Source organism: Vanessa atalanta, chromosome 16 (genome assembly GCF_905147765.1).
Source record: "Vanessa atalanta chromosome 16, ilVanAtal1.2, whole genome shotgun sequence".
Taxonomy (NCBI): Eukaryota; Metazoa; Arthropoda; class Insecta; order Lepidoptera; family Nymphalidae; genus Vanessa; species Vanessa atalanta.
This window is the reverse complement of record NC_061886.1, coordinates 10,343,802-10,362,734: the sequence shown is the minus strand read 5'-3', so window position 1 is coordinate 10,362,734 and position 18,933 is coordinate 10,343,802. Positions and strand designations below refer to the sequence as shown.

Here is an 18,933-nt window from a genome sequence, read left to right as displayed (position 1 = left end):
TCTGGTAGGCAAAGGTCGTCTCTATATCGACATAATTGATATCGAATCTGTAATGTAATATCAGACTAATTAAACCCGCTCTCTCGAGATATTACCGAACATAACAATATAATCAGACGTCACAATCATTACAATAATATTAACCAAACAAACAATACAAAACAAGCTGAGATGTACCAGTGGTTAGAACGCGTGCATCTTCACCGATGATTTCGGTTTCAAACCCAGGAATTTTCATGTGTTTAATTTGCGTTTAAAATTCATCTCGTGCTCGGCGGTGAAAGAAAACATCGTGAGGAAACCTGCAAGTGTTTATTTTCAACGAAATTCTGCCACATCTGTAATCCATTAACCCGCATTGGAGCAGCGTGGTGGAATATGCTCCATGCCTTCTCCTCAAACAGAGAGGAGGCCTCAGCCCAGCAGTGGGACATTTACAAGCTGCTAATGTAAAAAAAACAATTCTATAGTATTTTATTCTTTGCCTGATTACATGTAAGTAGGTACTATTCGTTTTTTTTTTTTAATCAAGATCTCGTCAAGGTGTTTATAATTTAATATTTTGAATTCGAATAATAATAAGCTGCTTTTGAAGAAGCGTCGGAAGTAATATATATTACAGATATCAAAATGGGAGCCAATTAAAAACAAATTTTCTTTCAAGTCTTGTAAGATTGGATCATATTTAATATTTGAATTGAAAATTTTAAATGATTTCGAGAACGCTGTGAACTTCGTAATTGTTAAAAATGTTTCAGTTTTATCTCCTTATTTCAGTAATTAACCTTTCGACTGCTAAAATTGAAAACCCGGTAACAGCCATCAGTTAAGAGTTACATTTTAAGCGATTTTGGTCCTTTGGTTTACAAATTAGACATTTACAGTTTGACTGATTTAAGCACTCTCTATTAATTTTGTCTTGTATTATCTTTACTAATATTATAAATGCGAAAGTAACTCTGGCGCTTTGTCTGTCTGTCGGTTGTTCTTTCAAAACCACTGAAACGACCTTGATGAAATTTGATATAAAGCAAGCTTAAACTCCAAGGAATGACATAAGTTACTTTATTTTTGTCTGACATCTGTCGAAGAATTCCTAAAAGGCAAACGAAACCGCAGGCGATAACTAGTGTACTTTAAATATATCTCGTATTGTTTTTGTACGCTTTTCTGTATCTTAAAAAGGTAATATTTTGGTGTGTTATTTATTCTAATTATTCTTTTTTTTTAATATTTATTTCGTTCTATGTAGAAAATATTATTTTAAATAATATGTATATATGAGTATGACCTATGACATAAGAGCGGAAATTGCCCAGAAGTTAAAACATATGGATAGTAGTAACCTAAAATGGTTCAAACTCGGGCCAGCAAAATTTGCATATGCGTAGTTTATAATTTCTTGTGCGCACTTTTATAATTTATCTCAACATCGTGTACCAATCTATATTGGAACAGCATGGTTGACTTAACTCCTAACTTGAGGAGGAGCTCAAGAAAAAATGGGCCTATGGGACATTAAAATTAGTTACTTGACTTTATTAAATGTATGTGTATATACTAACACAATTATTTTAATTTTTATTCGATGACAATGCTCCCCATGAAATATCTCCTTAAACACATTTAATTATCTAACATCACCGTACTTTTAACTTTTAACTTTTGTACTACTTTATGTCTGTACATAAAAGTTTAGTGACAAAGTTAATATTGGCTGTTATTAGATTTTTTAAATTAAGCAACTCTCCTCAAAGAAAATTTCAATCAGTTCTGTTTGGTGCCGGCGAAAATAATTACCTATTTATATTAGGTATATTTCATATTGGCAATCTTTAAAGATATATAGGTTTTTGAATTACTTTTTCACATTAGACAACGGTTCTTAGAGATATGTTAAGAAAGACGAATCTGATTTTTCAACCCATAAATGAGACTTCTAAACAACACAAGCCTTTCCGCGCAGTTTCACTCGCTTTAGAGCAATTCCTCACCAAGAGCATTAACCTATATTGTCTTACTTCAGATTCAAACTCTACATTTGTGAGTTAGGAGAACTAAACATTGCAGTCTAGTCTGTAATAATACAATTTATACGAGATTGTAAAACAAATTGTCTCGACTGAAGGCGAATGCTAAAAATCGAATGTTACATTTTTGCATTACATGCGTCTCCCGGTTAGGGAACGAACTTAAACGTATATATATGTGTAGCTTATATGTCATACATGGTGTCATAGGCTATATGACACCATGCAACAACGGAATAATTCTTAATTAACAGTTTCATTTCAGTGCGAAAACAAATCATTACCTTTATTTATTTATAATATTTGTATCGAATTATTTATATACCGCAGTTGTTGTCGTTATCGTAAACAAACGATTACAATACAATAACATAACAGTAATAAAACTTGAAGTTAAATCAATAAAATTAAACGTGAAATGCACCAATCGTGACGAACGAATTCATGATTTTGAAGTTAAAATTATAAATGTTTTGTGAGGAGTGTAACTTACACTAATTTAAACAGATAAGTACTAAGATTTCCGATATTATATTATTTAGATATGTTACCCGTCAATATGATTTAAAAATTTTTGAAATTTCCTTTAGATATTACAAAACAAAGAGAAGTTTATTTTAACATGTTTTGAATATGTTTTGAAGAGTTTCTGGTTCCGTGATAAATATAAACAGAGATCTGTTAAGAAGTCGATCTTTAGGTACACTACTATCGTTCACAATCAAATACATTTTGTATAAAGATGCCTGGATTTATGCTCAGGTTTCAACAATGCACGGAATAAACAATAACTATGAATATTAACATCATTGTAAATCTGGTTATTTGAAAAGAACATAGCGAGTTGCCGTTTTATCTCGCTGGAGGCTGCTTTCCAAAACGGTGGTACAATTGATATATTTAGGACTCAAAAATACTTTATTGTACGATTTATACGAATAGAATACCTTTGATTTGAATTCCCTGTAATAGGCAACTTACTTTTGAGTATTTTTTTAAAACAAATAATAATATTTTAATACTTATTGAATACAGAAATATTTAACATGAATAACAATACTTCTTGAAGATTTATAATCGTTTATTTTGTAAAACCATTTTAAATACTGGATTAACCACTACAATACTTAATTACAACAAATAATTCCTAATATTCTTCTCAATCTTCTATGATTATGTAATCTGTCCGCATAGCAGAGAATGACCGAGAATAAAATAGAGAAAGGAATAAATTAATACATATATAGTTTTTTATATGATATTAGAAAAGCAATTGCGTCTTTTCATATGTTAGCAACGTGTTTAAAATATACTATTATTAAAACAAAGGATAATATTTTAGTTTAAATTGAAAACTTTATAAATAAAGTCTTTAAAGCTTTCAATTGGAAAACACTTTAGTTTTTGTTTTCAAACAAGAAATATACGTCGAATATAAAAATTTCGTGAACGTTTTTTAAAGTGGTATAAAGTGGAACATTGCAACGAACTTTTCAACGCTATCCGATATTGTTTTAGCGAAATATCTGAATATTTCCAAAACCGTGATTAACACAATCGCTTGCCAAAAAGATTTCCATTTTAAATCCTTTGTTCTCCGGGTTAACGAAGGATTTGTTGAAAAATACAGCCTGTAACGTCCCAATGTAATGTCCCACTGTTGGGCTGCTGTATTATAGAAGAGAAGATTCGGAGCTTATTCCACCACGCTGCTTCAATGTGCATTCGGAAATATAATAATCGATTTATTTATATTACACCTAAAGATAAATAAAAAAATAAATAAAATAAAATCAACTTATATAAATACAAAAATTAGAGCAATGCAAAGAGAAGAATAAACAGACAATTAGTACAAACATATGCGTTCATATCGTATGCATATACGAGTATATTTTTTTAATTTTACTTTCGTTCCACACACTAACACACCTTCCGTGTATCGCATTAAGGTTGGCCAGCAGAGAATGCCGTAGCATCAACCTCGCTTTTTGTGCAATTTAATTTTGTTATGCAATGAAGTATAATTATAAAATCAAAAACAAGAAAATCATAATTTATTACACTAAATGTTAGCGCTGTTTTATGACGATAAGAATTTTTGCATACCCGTATAATTCTCTTGAAATTTCTTTTGAATATAATATTTTTTTACCAGTACTGAATTCATTGTAAATTAAGTCAAAATAGCTTCACTGATACTTACTTATGTTCATTATGTATACATTCCTTTCTATTTTTTATTATAACATACAACACGATACACGATTAAAATAAAGATAAAAAGCGTGGTCTTAGTATTTATTGATTTTTAGGCAGAATATACAAACATTTAATTTTTATTATACTGACATTATATCAAAATGGTGGTAAATAGTAAGTCGGTAGAATCTACTTTTCGAACCGGCTACTAGTTACCAGCTTTATATTTAATTCCACACTGTAACATGACGTTTAAAAAGTGCTTTTATGAGCCTACTTGAATAAAGTATATTTTGATTTTATCGCATTTGTTATTGCACTAGTTTCCGCCCACGACAACTTTCGCGATTGAGGGGATCGTTGCAGATGTTAGGTAGCCTTTGTGCTAGGTCAGGGTATAAGCTATCGACGATCGCGAGAGACGATCCACAAGTGCTTTTTAAGAACCTACTTTGATAAAGTATATTCTGATTTCGTATTAGTGCCTTAATGCATTTCTATTCAGTCAGATTTACTGGTAGACAATGCATTAAGACTTGTTCACACTCTAAATGTTTGTAAATCTCCAGGGGGTATATAGGGGGTAATCTCCGGAACTAATTGTCTAATATTCACTGGTAGAAAGCTATGTATTTATGCCTGAGTACTATTTGGTATTATATTTATATCATATAATTCTACTTATTAATAAATTGCATCCGTGCGAAACCGGGTCGGATCGCTAGTATTATATTATGTAAGTGCAAGATTCGTTTCCCTAATACAATATTAATTATAGGATTTATATTTTTAATATTAAAATTAAAGTCTATACGTATTAAACATCATAATAATGTCGTCTCGCTCAAGTAACTTTAAAGGTCATATATTAATTATATATTAAATTCATACAAGTAATAATTCAAACTGAAAGTAGATTTAAATATTAATTATTCAGAAGAGGCACAGTCGCTTAGAGCTAACTCAAACCAACCTCAGTAAACTACACTGAATTTATCTTAAATAAAAGGGCGTAACTTCTGATTTTCTTGTATGACTTACTGGACATTTCGAATCTGTTATATAATCACTCCTAATATATCGTTTAAAACGTGCTTGTAAAATGCTGTCTAACTAGCAATAGCAGTAGACATATATAAGTAACGCATCACACATAAAATCTCCACAAACTTTTTAAGTTCACTTGGTTCACTTGGTGGTAGGGCTTTGTGCAAGCCCGTCTGGGTAGGTACCACCCACTCATCAGATATTCAACCGCCAAATAACATTACTCTGTATTGTTGTGTTCCGGTTAGAACGGTGAGTGAGCCAGTGTAATCACAGGCACAAGGGACATAACATCTTAGTTCCCAAGGTTGGTGGCGCATAGGTGATGTAAGGAATGGTTAATATTTCTTACAGTGCCTTTGTCTATGGGCGGTGGTGACCACTTACCATCAGATGGCCCATATGCTCGTCCGCCAACCAAAATCGGTCCAGTCACTTCAGAGATTAGCTGGAACAAAGGATCGAAAAAATGTTATTTCGGTATATGTACCGTGTATACATACATATGCATTTAGTAAAAAGCGGTTATTTTAATATCACAAACAGACACTCCAATATTATCATAAGTATAGATAAGTTATTTAAGTCAAGTAGATGATGTCACTGTATAAGGAACGGGACTTAGGTAAATTATCCACAGATTAAGAGCTTATCTATAAGTCAGACGACGTATGCGTCGCTGCACATAAGGGACTTAATTTTATCCCATTTTCGCGATGGGGGTTAGAGAGTTATGATACGGGAAATTAATGCCGCGTGAAGAAAACTTCGTATCACATAAGTTTCATCTAAACTGATATATCACCAGGAAGCCAAGTCATAAATAACCAGTTTTCGTAATTAAACTTTTATAAAGAATTAGTTGTGTTTTGTTTTAATTTTTATAAATAGATACATTTTTATAGAACTATTCATTCACGGAGACACGTACAATATTGTTTGGTTCATTACATAGTCAAGGGGGACAACGACGGTAACCTTTATCCATCCAGGAAATTGTGAACCGCATGTCTATGTAAAAGGAATAAAAAATTTTGCAACTTTAGGTCTCGAACAAAAAACGAATTAAGTCAAATCTTTTAACTTTTAAAACTCAATGGTTTAACGATTAATACTTTTTATTCATAGAAGACCCTTCATAAAATAGCTACGTGATGCGATTAACGAATGAATCGGTATACACGAGACATATTTTTTAAACGTTGTAGATGATATCTGTATGCATAATAGCCCCTTCGTCATAGCCCCCGAATAACCATATGCCCAATCGTAATTCGAATATGAACCGTCATAGTGTAGCTGAAAACTATTTTCTTCCTTAAATAAGTCTCAATCGTTTTAACTTGAAGTATAAGGGACATAACATTTTAGGTCCCAAGATTAGTTGCTCATTGGCGATGTAAGGAACAATATTTCTTATAGCGCCAAACTGTATGGCAGGAGGTAACCACTTACCATCAGATGGCACATTATCCCGCTTATATCATAAAAATGTCTTAGTAGATAATATGCGTTGATTTTAACCAAAAATTTTGGGTTCAAATACTGACCAACAGTTTTAATGTGATCTATATTGATTTTGCACGAAAACAGCGTAAGGAAACCTGGATTTGTCGGATAAACACTTGGATCGTGTAACAAACTAAACCACTTTAGAGAAGACATTTTCCCAGCAGCAGGAGATGTGCAAGCTATTACTATAAATATAGCTGTCTAATGGAAGTCTAATGCATAGCGTTTAGCAAATTCACACGGACACACAGAACTCGCACCTCTGTTGATGTCGCGCTAAGATTACGGTGACAATATTGCAAAAGTCTTTCCCACTAATTATGACTGTAGTATTCACAAAATTAGGCTAATTAGACATTATTTATATAAGCACAAAAAGGCTTGCCATACGCTTTTCGGACGGCTCTATAAATAATAAGAAAATGTCCACGAATATAAAAACGCAAACACTACTCGTAAAAATATATTTTACGAGTATTTTCGTATTTTTATTCCGTACAAATTTTTATTCAGATCCCAATCATCAATTACATTATACAGAAATGCCTTGTGAATATAACATTATTATTGGTCGTTTTCCTCTGAAAGAACAGCGCTTTTCAATGAGACCGAAGCGCTCCAGCGCTTTACGAGAACTCTGCTATTACGCTTAACTGTCCGGACTCATATTTTATCATTTATATATGAACTTGTTTCTATTGTATATTTAAAGTCTATGGTCATTTGAGAAAAATGTAACAATCTAATTCCGAGCTGTTACCTACAGAGAATAACTTGACGAAAACCGTAATACGATGGATCCGACTGGATATCCGAACGAGCGGCTAGAGTTTAGGCAGAGGACCAACGGCTTTACTATTGACTAGACCCAGTGTCTGAGTCCAGCATTTCATTCTAAGGGCATACTATAAATGAGATGGCGATTTGTTTTACATTATAGACATATTCGTTGATGTGCCTCTGCATACATTCCTCTAAACCTGTGCCGAACGAAATAATTATGATGGCGCCTCGCATCTGTTAATTGCGTAACCAACAGAATCTCTTTGTTACAGTGAAAAGTAATTACCGACAACTACGCCTTTTGTTCGAGAATGTTACGAAATGTTTCACGTTTAATTGACTATGAGCGGAAATATCATATTACTCGTTTTCTCTAGAAAAATTGGTATTGATTTTGAAATAATTACACGTAATTAGACCATAGTCTAACTCACTAAGAATAACAAATCACAAACGAATATAATATAATATTTTAATTTTTTTTTGTTGTGAATCCTTAATGTCTAGGAATTAAAATGAACAGCCTACATGTCTGATAACAAGTTTAAAGCATTTCGTTATATTAATACTATGAAATAGAGACGTGAATATATAGTAAAATTGGATGTTGTTTCGAGGAAATAAAAAACGTGATGAAAAAAAATATGTGATCGTTGTTTACAATGTTATATACGTTTGTAAGTAATATAATATAATATTGTTTAATTTTACCAAATAATGAATAGGTATAATAGTCGTCCGCGGCTGCACTCGCATTCTAGAGGTCGGTCGTACAGTTTAAAAAATAGCCTATGTCCTTTGGCAGTATAAGAGCAACAGACAAAGAGACAGACGAAGTTACTTTAACATTTATAATGTTAGTATAGATTATCAGAGATCACACTGTCAGGATACTTCTTGCACAAACGTAAAGTACCACTTGGCAAATGTCTCTTCTTATTTTAAACGTACATACATCTCATTTGGTCTTAATTGACACTTGTAATTTTTGTGCCAGAAACGTTTCACTCAAACATTACATAGAAACGTTGCACTTTTCCCAAAATAAACTTCAGAAATATAAATGTAATATTTACTTTCACTTGAATCAGTATAGTTTGTGTGGCGGTGTCTCAACACGGAAGCGCATCGGTTTGGGAGAAATCCCGTAACGCGTTTATATGTTTTACGAGCGGAACTATTCAACGCTAGTTTTAGATTATATCGGAACTATAAAAAGACATTCACGCTTTGTAACATTAGCCAGCAATAAAACCGCTTTGACGACTTCAGAATACAAGATTCCGTTGTCTAGCGCTGCAATATAAACAAAGATATATTTTTTTATCAATAAAACGAAAACTAAAAACAAAGTTATAAAAATGGTAAAGAGTGTCATTTAAAAAAGTATCTTATTTTATTAAAACATTAACGGTTACCATGACTTTGTTCAGAGTTAATTAATAAATATAGTAATCGGTCATAGATCAGGTCAGCCCATAGACATAGAAATAATATTTCTTTACTTACGTCGTCAATCCGCCACCAATCTTGGGAACTAAGATGTTATGTCCATTCCGCCTGTCGATAAATAAGGTGGACCGGCAAATGAGATCCCTGTTGTTAAGTGGTTATCACCGCCCTAATAGACATTTGCTCAGATAAATATTAATCATCCCTTACTTCGCCAATGCGTCACCAACTTAGGAACTAAGATGTTATGTCCCTTGTGCCTGTAGTTACACTGGCTCACTTACCCTTCCCAGAACACAACAATACTAAGTAACGCTGTTTGGCGGTAGAACACCCTTGCGTTTGCACAGAGTCCCCATAATCGAATATGCTAATTTTAATCAGTCCCTGTCCTAGATCAAACGTCGAGAAACAAGCACTAAAAATCCAACATTTTTTATTATATATTCAAAAAAAATCCAATATATGTAACATAATATACAAATGTATAGATATACAAGAGACAGATTTACTTACAAACTAGCCGATATTAGCAAGCGCAGGAAATAAATTTTGTAGTGCGCAAAAAATACAAAGAGTCATAAATACATACTTAAATATAAATATAATAGACGTTTTATATCTACGGTGATGGTTGGCAACCATAAACATGTACCTTAGTACAAAGTGGCAATATAAAATTTCTCACACTGAACTTTCAATATATTCAACAGACGTCTTAAACTCGTAGAAAGAAATTTATATTTGCGAGACAAGACAGGAGTCAAAGACCGTCTGATTCTGAATCAAAATATAGTCAGCGATCCAGAGACTAAAAACTGGATAACGTAACACTGGATGCGGTAAAAATAATTCCTATGTATCATAATTCATTGCTATAAGGTTTCAGTAAAAAGTACCGTAAATACATTATCAACAAATATTAACTTTATGAAAAGAATTGTATAAATAAAGTCCAGAACGAAGCGAGTTTTGTTTGTCGAAAAGATTCTCTTACGTAAAATATTTTCTTTATTGATAAACGACTTTTGCGTCCATGCAAAGTAATTCATATTATGTCATAAATAAAAAAAATTGTTTGCGATGCAATCCAGTTTATGATAAGAACACATTTATCAAAACTCTTTTTTAATAAAGTATAAACGGTTTATTAGAAAAGAGTACATAACTGATAAATATATTTATTAATAATGTTTAAATTATTAAACCTCACGAGAGCAATGTACCCAAAAATATAAGTAAAGTGAATGTTCTCTACGTGTCCCATTTTTGGCTTGGCTTTGGCCAAAGCTCTTTGAGGACAAAGTTGGAGTTGTAATGGAGGAGGAAGAATGGAGTGGTGTTAGCCTGACATTTAAAACCACAATCATGGGTTAAGATACACGCGCTCTATTTTTTTTATTTTTATGTAATAAGGTGGACCGGCAAATGAGATCCCTGTTGTTAAGTGGTTATCACCGCCCTAATAGACATTTGCTCAGATAAATATTAATCATCCCTTACTTCGCCAATGCGTCACCAACTTGGGAACTAAGATGTTATGTCCCTTGTGCCTGTAGTTACACTGGCTCACTTACATCATGGTAGAATATCTGATGAATGGGTGGTACCTACCGGGCTTGCACAAAGCCCTACCAACAAGTAAAGTCTAGCATCTTGGCTGACTCACCTGAAAATTTAAACATACTCCAAAATATTATATCCCAATTTTTTAAATTTGTTTTGTTCTAAAAAGACATTTACAAATCGCTTCCAGTATCACTATACTATCAAGACGGTCCCAGGGTATATCAGGCATCCTGGAAATTCCCGCCCAGTGATATCGTAGGAAATGAAATTCCATCGCGGTCAAACAATTTACGTTATCTCCGAGTTTACGTGGAGGAAATTAAATTTATCTTTCGACACAAAATGTTTTTTGAAATCGTCTCATTTTAAACTTATTCGAAATTTACTATATTTAACAGTGTTTATTAAAGATCATTTGAATGAACATAATATTATAATTGTTATAGATTTAATTAAAATCGTTTCACTACATTGTATAAGAAAATATACACCATACTTTTTTCTTCGCTATGTATATCTGTAATTATATTACAGCTTATATAGTTGAACTAATCCTTTGATTTGATTTGTATAAATATTTCTACTATAAAAAGGTCATATAACTTTTAACTATTCCCTTAAAGAGCGCTATTTTAACATGAGTTATGCGAAAGCGTGAAACGGGTCTTTATTATCCAAATTTAACGGATGAAACCGCAGGACTGAGATAGTTATATCTATTTATATATTACTCGGGTTCGGGTGACATGTCAGTCAGCTTGTGACCACCGCAGGTGGAGCGCTTATGAAACGTTGAGCAAATGATAAGTTATATTATAATCGATGTTAAATCCAAAGTCATCCAATAAATAGGTACGTATAGCACTTATATATTATCGAAAAACAATTTGATTATTGTTTTAGAAACACTATTTCCTAATATTTCTAGTGTAGATATCTTCCCAAAGTAAGCATAAACAAACAGAGAAAAAGCCTGCAAATAATTTAAATACACGTTTTATTAGTGTCCGGTGCAAGAGATACTAAAATTTTCCCAAAATGTTTAAACACAAGTTTCAGTTACACTCTTCTTCTCGATACGTCTATTAACACCGACATAAACAACTTTAAAATAAACGAAAACATCAATAAAACTTATCTCCAATCAGACACCGTCAATCATAGAGGGACCATTAAATTAACAATTAATTAATACAAGTACTGTTTCTAAATTAATCACCAACATACGGGTGGGCTATCCCGCCTCTGTCAACGGAGCAATTCAGAAAATAAAGTCTAATTCATCTAATGGACTTTATCTGGGAATTATGTGTTGTACGTCAATGTGTGTGTTTACAACGTATGTCTGTTCGTTGTGTTTGTCTTTCTGTTTAGTATTTGCTATCAAAATTTGTATTGCTCGTTTCGCAGTTTAAAATGTATTGAGCTTATCATGATAAAATACTTCGACATTTATTTACGACTGTTTGTTCTTTTATCGACTAACTTTATATTTTATTTAGTTTTTAGTTGAGCGTTTAGATCGATTTATTGTGTTCTGAAAAGTCATTGTCCTTTGAGGTTGCAAGATTTCAATTTCGAAATCAATTCGATCTTCATGGTTTGTACATTAATGATGTATCTCTGGTTGTTAAATTGAAATTTAAAGGTAATAATAATGGCCTATCACTGCCTTAACATCCAACCTCAGGGACAAGTCTTGTAAGCTACTGAGTTACGAGGTAGCAAAATGCTAATTTTTATTTCTTTCTGTACTTATGTATATTCTTTACTTACAAGTATAGGGATATTCTTCTTAAAATAAAAATAAAATTATCGAGTACTGAGAATTTTTCAAGTTGTTACTTACGTATGTTATTTCATCAATAGGAGATTTGGCATGGTGGACAAGAGGTTCTGCGTAGAGGGAGGCTCGAGGTGCGGAAAGGGTGAAGGGCTGTTCGTATTCGCGGCGGAGGGCGGCAGAGAACTGTCAGAACTCCTCAACATATATAGCCACGAGGCCCATTCCCGCTTGAGTGTAGCGTCTAGGAGTGGATCCGGTGAGTGTAAAATCTTATCTTAATGTTATCTTGTAACGAGATCCAAAGCTGTTGATTAGATATTTCTCTAAACTCCGATTGACTTGAAATGTAATATACTTCTTTCGCAACGTAAACGCTTACTAAAAAATACTTTTTGGTGGAAGTGGGAGGGGTTACTTTGCATGAATTTTATCAACCAGACTTACATAATGTGAATGTTATGTATGAATGTACTGCACCTTAATCTGGAGACACATGTGCCAAAATTGTATTTCCAGAGCATGAAATCAATTATAAACACGAATTGAGCACGTGTAAACTTAGCAGAGATCATCCAGATTGCAACATGCGATGTTGAGTAGAGATCTGCATATCCACTAGGTCATCTTAACAGTGAAAATGTGAGAAGATTATAACGATATAATTTTTATAGTTTTAGAAAAGCGTTTCTCCGACACGAGCTCCTGTATGGACGACTGCTTCAACCAGTCAATGCGGTCTGTGTCTCCCTCGTGGGCGGCGCCGGGTAGTCAGACCATGCACTGCCTGTCCGACCTCGACACTAGCCTGGACAGTAACGAGGACAAGTTTAGACGTCCTACTTCTCTGCCCAGGTGCTCCAGCTGTATCGGAAAGATCAGTCATTTGACAAGGTTGGTATTTGAAATTATAATTATATTTATACGTTAAGAAGCGATTTTGGAATATATCGACGGTATAATAATTAATACAGTATCTAGATCCTAAAATATCTTAATAATGAATCTGTGGCTTTCGTGTTGATAACGCAGCTTAGATTTTACTAATGATTTACGATATACGACTTAGAATTAAGTACTTGCATGTTTAATTCATAAAATTTCCTTCGATCGCCAATTATGATATAAAATGTACAAAATAAACTCTCTGCACGTAACGCTTATTGATACTTCTAACTATAGAAAAACAAATACTTCCAGATCATCTACAATGAACACTCCCGGATCAATCATGTCTCCAGTGTGGACGATGGACAACATAATGGAGAAGCGTTCTGACTCAGACCGAGCCTCCATTTACTCAAGGTCCAGCGGTAGTGCCTCTGAGTACTCAGTGCCTCGCAGCGCGTGCCTTCTTGATAAGAGTTTTGAATCAAAGAGATCCAGTCCGGTTGGTTGCTGCACACCAACCGTGCCAGTGAAGACTGGTAACACTTGCCAATGCTGGCAACAACCGAAACCTTGCTGTTGCAAGAAGAAAACGTTCAATGGTCCTTACGAAAACTATGACGTGCCAAAGACGCCCATGCCTTTAATACAGGTACTTATTTATACATTCCTTATTGTTACTTGTATAATTTTGGGTACATATATTCGTAGTTCCTTTCACATTCAAGTTATTTCTTTGTAAAATTACGGGTCTTCTTAAGTTTACGGTTTTTATTTTTCCCTTAGGAGCATCCAGTAGACGTAATCTCTGATGCAGCAAGCTTGTACGATACACCAAAGAAACTGAAATGTCTGATCGGGCAGTCATGTGGCTGCGCCCTCAACGAAACCAAAAACGACGAGAACCAAACACACGACAACAACAATACATGTGATACTAGCGTTAACAACAATATTGAATCGCACTCCAACTACGTCAATGTTACCCCGACATCCATCAAACCAATAGAATTAAGCAACTACGCGAACATAGATAGAACAACATTAGATGATTTCGAAAATTCCCTACACATACTCCGGAACGCTGGTTTCAGTCAAGAAGAATTAGACGCTCTAGAAGATATACCAGAACACGACGATGACATATCTACAGCGACAACGAATACAGTCCATCCTTTGACCGACTGTTGCAACGATCATATAAATTACATGCACATGGAACCGTTAGAAATCAGCAGCTCTAGTAACAGTAAAAACTTCTCCGACAACATCAGTAGAATCAGTCACTTGTCAGATCCGACCCAACATTCAGACACCGATAATACAATCAGCACGAGGCGTTCGAGTTCCGCAGACTTCACCAAGAGGCATGACGATGACTTCAGCATAAACGCTCGCGTATGTTTCACGCCAACCGTCATAAGGCGAACGTGCAAAACCGATTGTATAAACGAAGGTGTCCCAGTTTTAAACACAGACACATTTAACCAAAAGGACAAAGTGTTTAAATCGCCAGAACCAAAGACAGAAAACATTTTAGTCGCGAGATTCAGGGATGCTGTCAAAATTCGTAGATCGTCAAGCGTTCCGAGTAAATCGGACAAGAACAGAGATTCATCGAGTTCGAACGATTCCGGAGTCTCGACGGGATCTTTGAAGCATCACAAAGGCGATTTCAATGAATTCGAATCGCCGATCACGAATTCGAAATCATGTAAGAAACATAAGAACAAGTCGTTTAGGAACACCCTGACGCCGGTCCACGCGACATTTTTGAAATCCAATTCTTCGGATCCCCTCAAAAACTTGACATTCCAGTTCGAAGAAGTCGCTACGATGACCAAATCCAATTCGTGTGAAGTAGATACGTTGACCAGAAGGAAGAAGAGAATTGGTAAGTTATTTTTTATATTTTATATTTACTGTATGATGTTGATAATATTGATTTTATAAAATCAAGGACGTATAAAATTCGCTATCAAAGCCAGATAACTTTTTATTGGATTACTGAAGTATCTATCAAGTTTATCTGAGCTGCAGATATACTTGGCTGTACGTACTATCTGTTGATAATATAAAATAATCAATATATCGCTTACATTGCAAAGAGATTTAAAAAATATTCCAACGTATAAACCCAATTGAATCTCAAAAACACCTTGATCTAGATTTTATTAAATACTGTCAAAGAATATAAATATAACTAAAGCGATGAAAACTAGAAATTTAAACGACATTATTCGTTTCGTTTCGTAACATACGACCTTATACGTCGGAGATATCGATATACTCGTTAGTTTTAAATTAGTTTGTTTATCTATTGAGCTGTTCAAGATTTAAACGGTTTTGTAACGCATTTTAAGTTTTAAGTGTCAGTTACCTGGTTTTTATCTTTGTCACTCGTAATGATGTTAATATTCAGCTTTACGATATGACTTAAAACTAACATTTGTTAAACGAAATAATGCTTTAAGTATTATATATCTTTCCTGTTAATCAAAGGTTGTTCAGCTTTGATGATTTTTTATCATAAATTATGTATTTGGACTAACTAGAGTCACCATATTTGTGGCGAATGGCTTAAAATTACTTGTCATATTTCCAGGTTTATTCCATAGGTTCTTTTTATGTATAAGGAATGTTAAGGTTTCCTGATAACCTTTAATGTTCTAAGAATGTTGTTGTCCATGTATGACGTATGTATATTTTAAATCACTATCAAAATCATCAGTGTCTCCTATGGGTTTTCGATTTTGACCTGGAGAGTATACGCCGCAGAGGTATGTGATGTTATATCGCCGCCGAAGTGTCTCACAGGGCCGTTTAATCTTCCAGGCGAGTCGGACTCGTCGGCGCGCCACAGCCACGTGACCAACAAGAGCACGTCGTCGGGCGCGTCGGACACGTCGGACTACATGGAGTCGCTGTCCGTGTCGTCGTTCAGCTCGTGCGACGCGTCGGCCGAGCGCCACGTGACGCGGCCGCGCTCCGGCAAGGAGTACGCCAGCCTCGACCGCGCCGCGCTCGCCGCCGACGCCCACGCCGCCTAGCTGCCGCCGCCTGAGCGACTGTCATGTGTCAAAACCATCTGTCATTAGTGTCAAATCGTCTGTCAAAAGCATAGTCTTGTTTCCTTGTCCCGAGTTAATTCCCCTCGAGGTAACTTCGTAATGACTTTCGTTAGCCATATTTTCAGTCACTTCCGCATCACTACTGTCTGTGAATTCCTTTAGTTAGTATTGTATTTAAGATCGTTACATTGTGTATTTAAGTATATGCTATTCATCCATATAATGAAATAAATAAAATATTATTAAATTGGCGTATTATTTTGTGAAAAGAATACTTTTTTTAAACGTAGTGTTGTCATGTGACGTGTTATTGACCTTCGATTGAAAAATTCAAATGTACATATCTCTAGTACATACACAGACAATCCTTAGAATACATTTGTTCCTATGTAGGTACATAATTAATTGTAGCAAAGAGTTTATTACGAATGAGTTAGTATAGTCCAGACGAATTTAGATATTTTGTAGGGTGCCAAAAATGTTAGCGTGCTTTTAAGAGGGTGTTGTATTATATCAGATGCGATTCTTATAACGAATAGGGTCATTCATGTATCGATATAATATGTAAACAATTTTGAATTGTTTACATATGTATTGCCGCGTATCATGTGAAAATAAATGATCAATTACTTAATTTAAATGTAACTTACATATATTTTAATATACGAATAACAAGTTACATATAATATCTTATAGATTAGTTATTAATGTAAGTTTTTGAATAAACTTAGGTACTTAAATTATTTGTGCCTTTATGTACAATGTGTTATCTATTTCGTTTCATGTTACCTTTACATTTATTCTTTACATTAAATATATTCCAATTATTTGTACAAAATCTAAATAAAACGAACAAAAAAAATACCGATAGATTTTATTAATGATAATATAGTTTAAAAAATACGCACAGATTATAATTTCGGCCAAAGACTTAATCTTATACAGCCAAAAATAGTTACGTCATTTATTTAAATTTTGTACAAATAAATCTAAACAATAACGCATTTTGCAATAAATACATCTATTTGTAACATATATATTTATATGTAAAATAGGTATGGCTAGCAAAATCTTTCATATGTAACATAAGATAGTAATAAACTAAATGCCTCCGAAGAAATCTTAAGCAATAGTAATAATATCCATAAAAGTATTCTTGTAAATTGAAATTAAAAAGAATATAATTATAAATTAACTGTACTCGGCCATTTTTATACAGTAAATACTAAATATAGCTTAAAATCCTGCCGGGCTTGGATGTGTATAAATAAATACCTTTTTATATGACGACTAAAAAAAATTATTCTCATATTATAGATTATTTTGATAGGTTTCTGTAGATTTTAGAGGCAAAACTGTGAGAGAGTTCAATTTAACTTTTAAAATTACAATCTTTTAATAATAATACAAAATTGTAATTACAATTGAATTACTTTGAACGTTTTGTAACTATTTTGCCTCTAAGTTCGTTTCTTGGTGGATTTTTCGTCTAGTCAAAGGTGAACTGGTAGCCATATTTAAAGTTATGACGTAATAACACTAATTGGTGCTCTAATATTTTATTTTTAGCCCAAATAACCTTGTCATTGGGCAGATTAAATATATCTGGTTTATTTAATTAAATATTTAGTTTTTTTTTTAAAACTCGCATGCAAAAAAACTTAATAACAGACATAAATCACTGTACGTTGTCGGTGTAAATAAATATTAGTTTAAATTATTTTAGTAATATACACATTATTAACTTCCCCTTAACTATGGCTACCATACACACGGTTTTGGTTTCCGCACGAGGATTGGTTTTATGTGAAGATGTTGTATTTTCTTATAACTTTACGTTACTGTATATTTCAACTTTGTAGTTTATTGCAACTGAGAGAAAATATAGCGCATTTCAAAGTACTCGTTGTTTAATTTATTTCTTGACCTGCATCGTGTTCGCGAGAGTGTGCATGCTTTTAGCACGATTCTAATTTCATTTTAGACTACATACTATAACATTTAATATGAATTCCGTGCAAAATATATTAAAAATAGAGGAGATTTGAACTTAAAATTTCAATTGCAAGCTTTGACTCGCTTATAATCCAAACTAGTCATATATACAAGCAATAGTAACTTTAAATTAAATATCGTAAATAAAATACACTACGGATACAATTTGTTGATAAACTAGTTGGTGCAGATATAAATAAATCATTACATAAAAAACAAAATAAAAAAAAAATATAAGAAAGTAGCTTACCGCTGTCTGTCCCTATGTATGCTTAGATCTTTAAAATTACACAACGGAATTTGATGTGGTTTTTCTTAATAGACAGATTGATTCAAGAGGAAGGTTTATATGTATAATATAGTAGAGAACACTGAGTTTAGAGGTGTCTAAAGTTATGTCGTAAATAAACACATTTTTTGCGCTTATATTGCAAACGGTGGCTGAAGCCTACGAGATAGATTAAAATAATTTTCTACTGTATTGTACACCTTAAAAAGGCCTTTAAAAAAGTCCGGGATGGTATATGTCTATCTCTTAGGGGTAGCCCACTAGAACCATTTTTTAACCCTTTACTTTTTAAGAGAAATAATGGCTTATATT

The 18,933-nt window shown here is 33.5% G+C and overlaps 1 protein-coding gene across 1 annotated transcript in view; it reads left to right on the top strand.

The window, feature by feature from the left end:
- Positions 1–18,239, top strand: part of LOC125069715 — a 164,634-nt gene extending 146,395 nt beyond the window's left edge. Inside the window, exons 6-10 of the mRNA XM_047679268.1 lie at positions 12,465–12,637; positions 13,053–13,272; positions 13,579–13,918; positions 14,053–15,160; positions 16,102–18,239. Of these exons, the coding sequence (XP_047535224.1) occupies positions 12,465–12,637; positions 13,053–13,272; positions 13,579–13,918; positions 14,053–15,160; positions 16,102–16,316 (2,056 nt within the window). The 3' untranslated portion in view covers positions 16,317–18,239. The remainder of the gene's footprint in view (positions 1–12,464; positions 12,638–13,052; positions 13,273–13,578; positions 13,919–14,052; positions 15,161–16,101) is intronic.
- Positions 18,240–18,933: the final 694 nt, after the last annotated feature.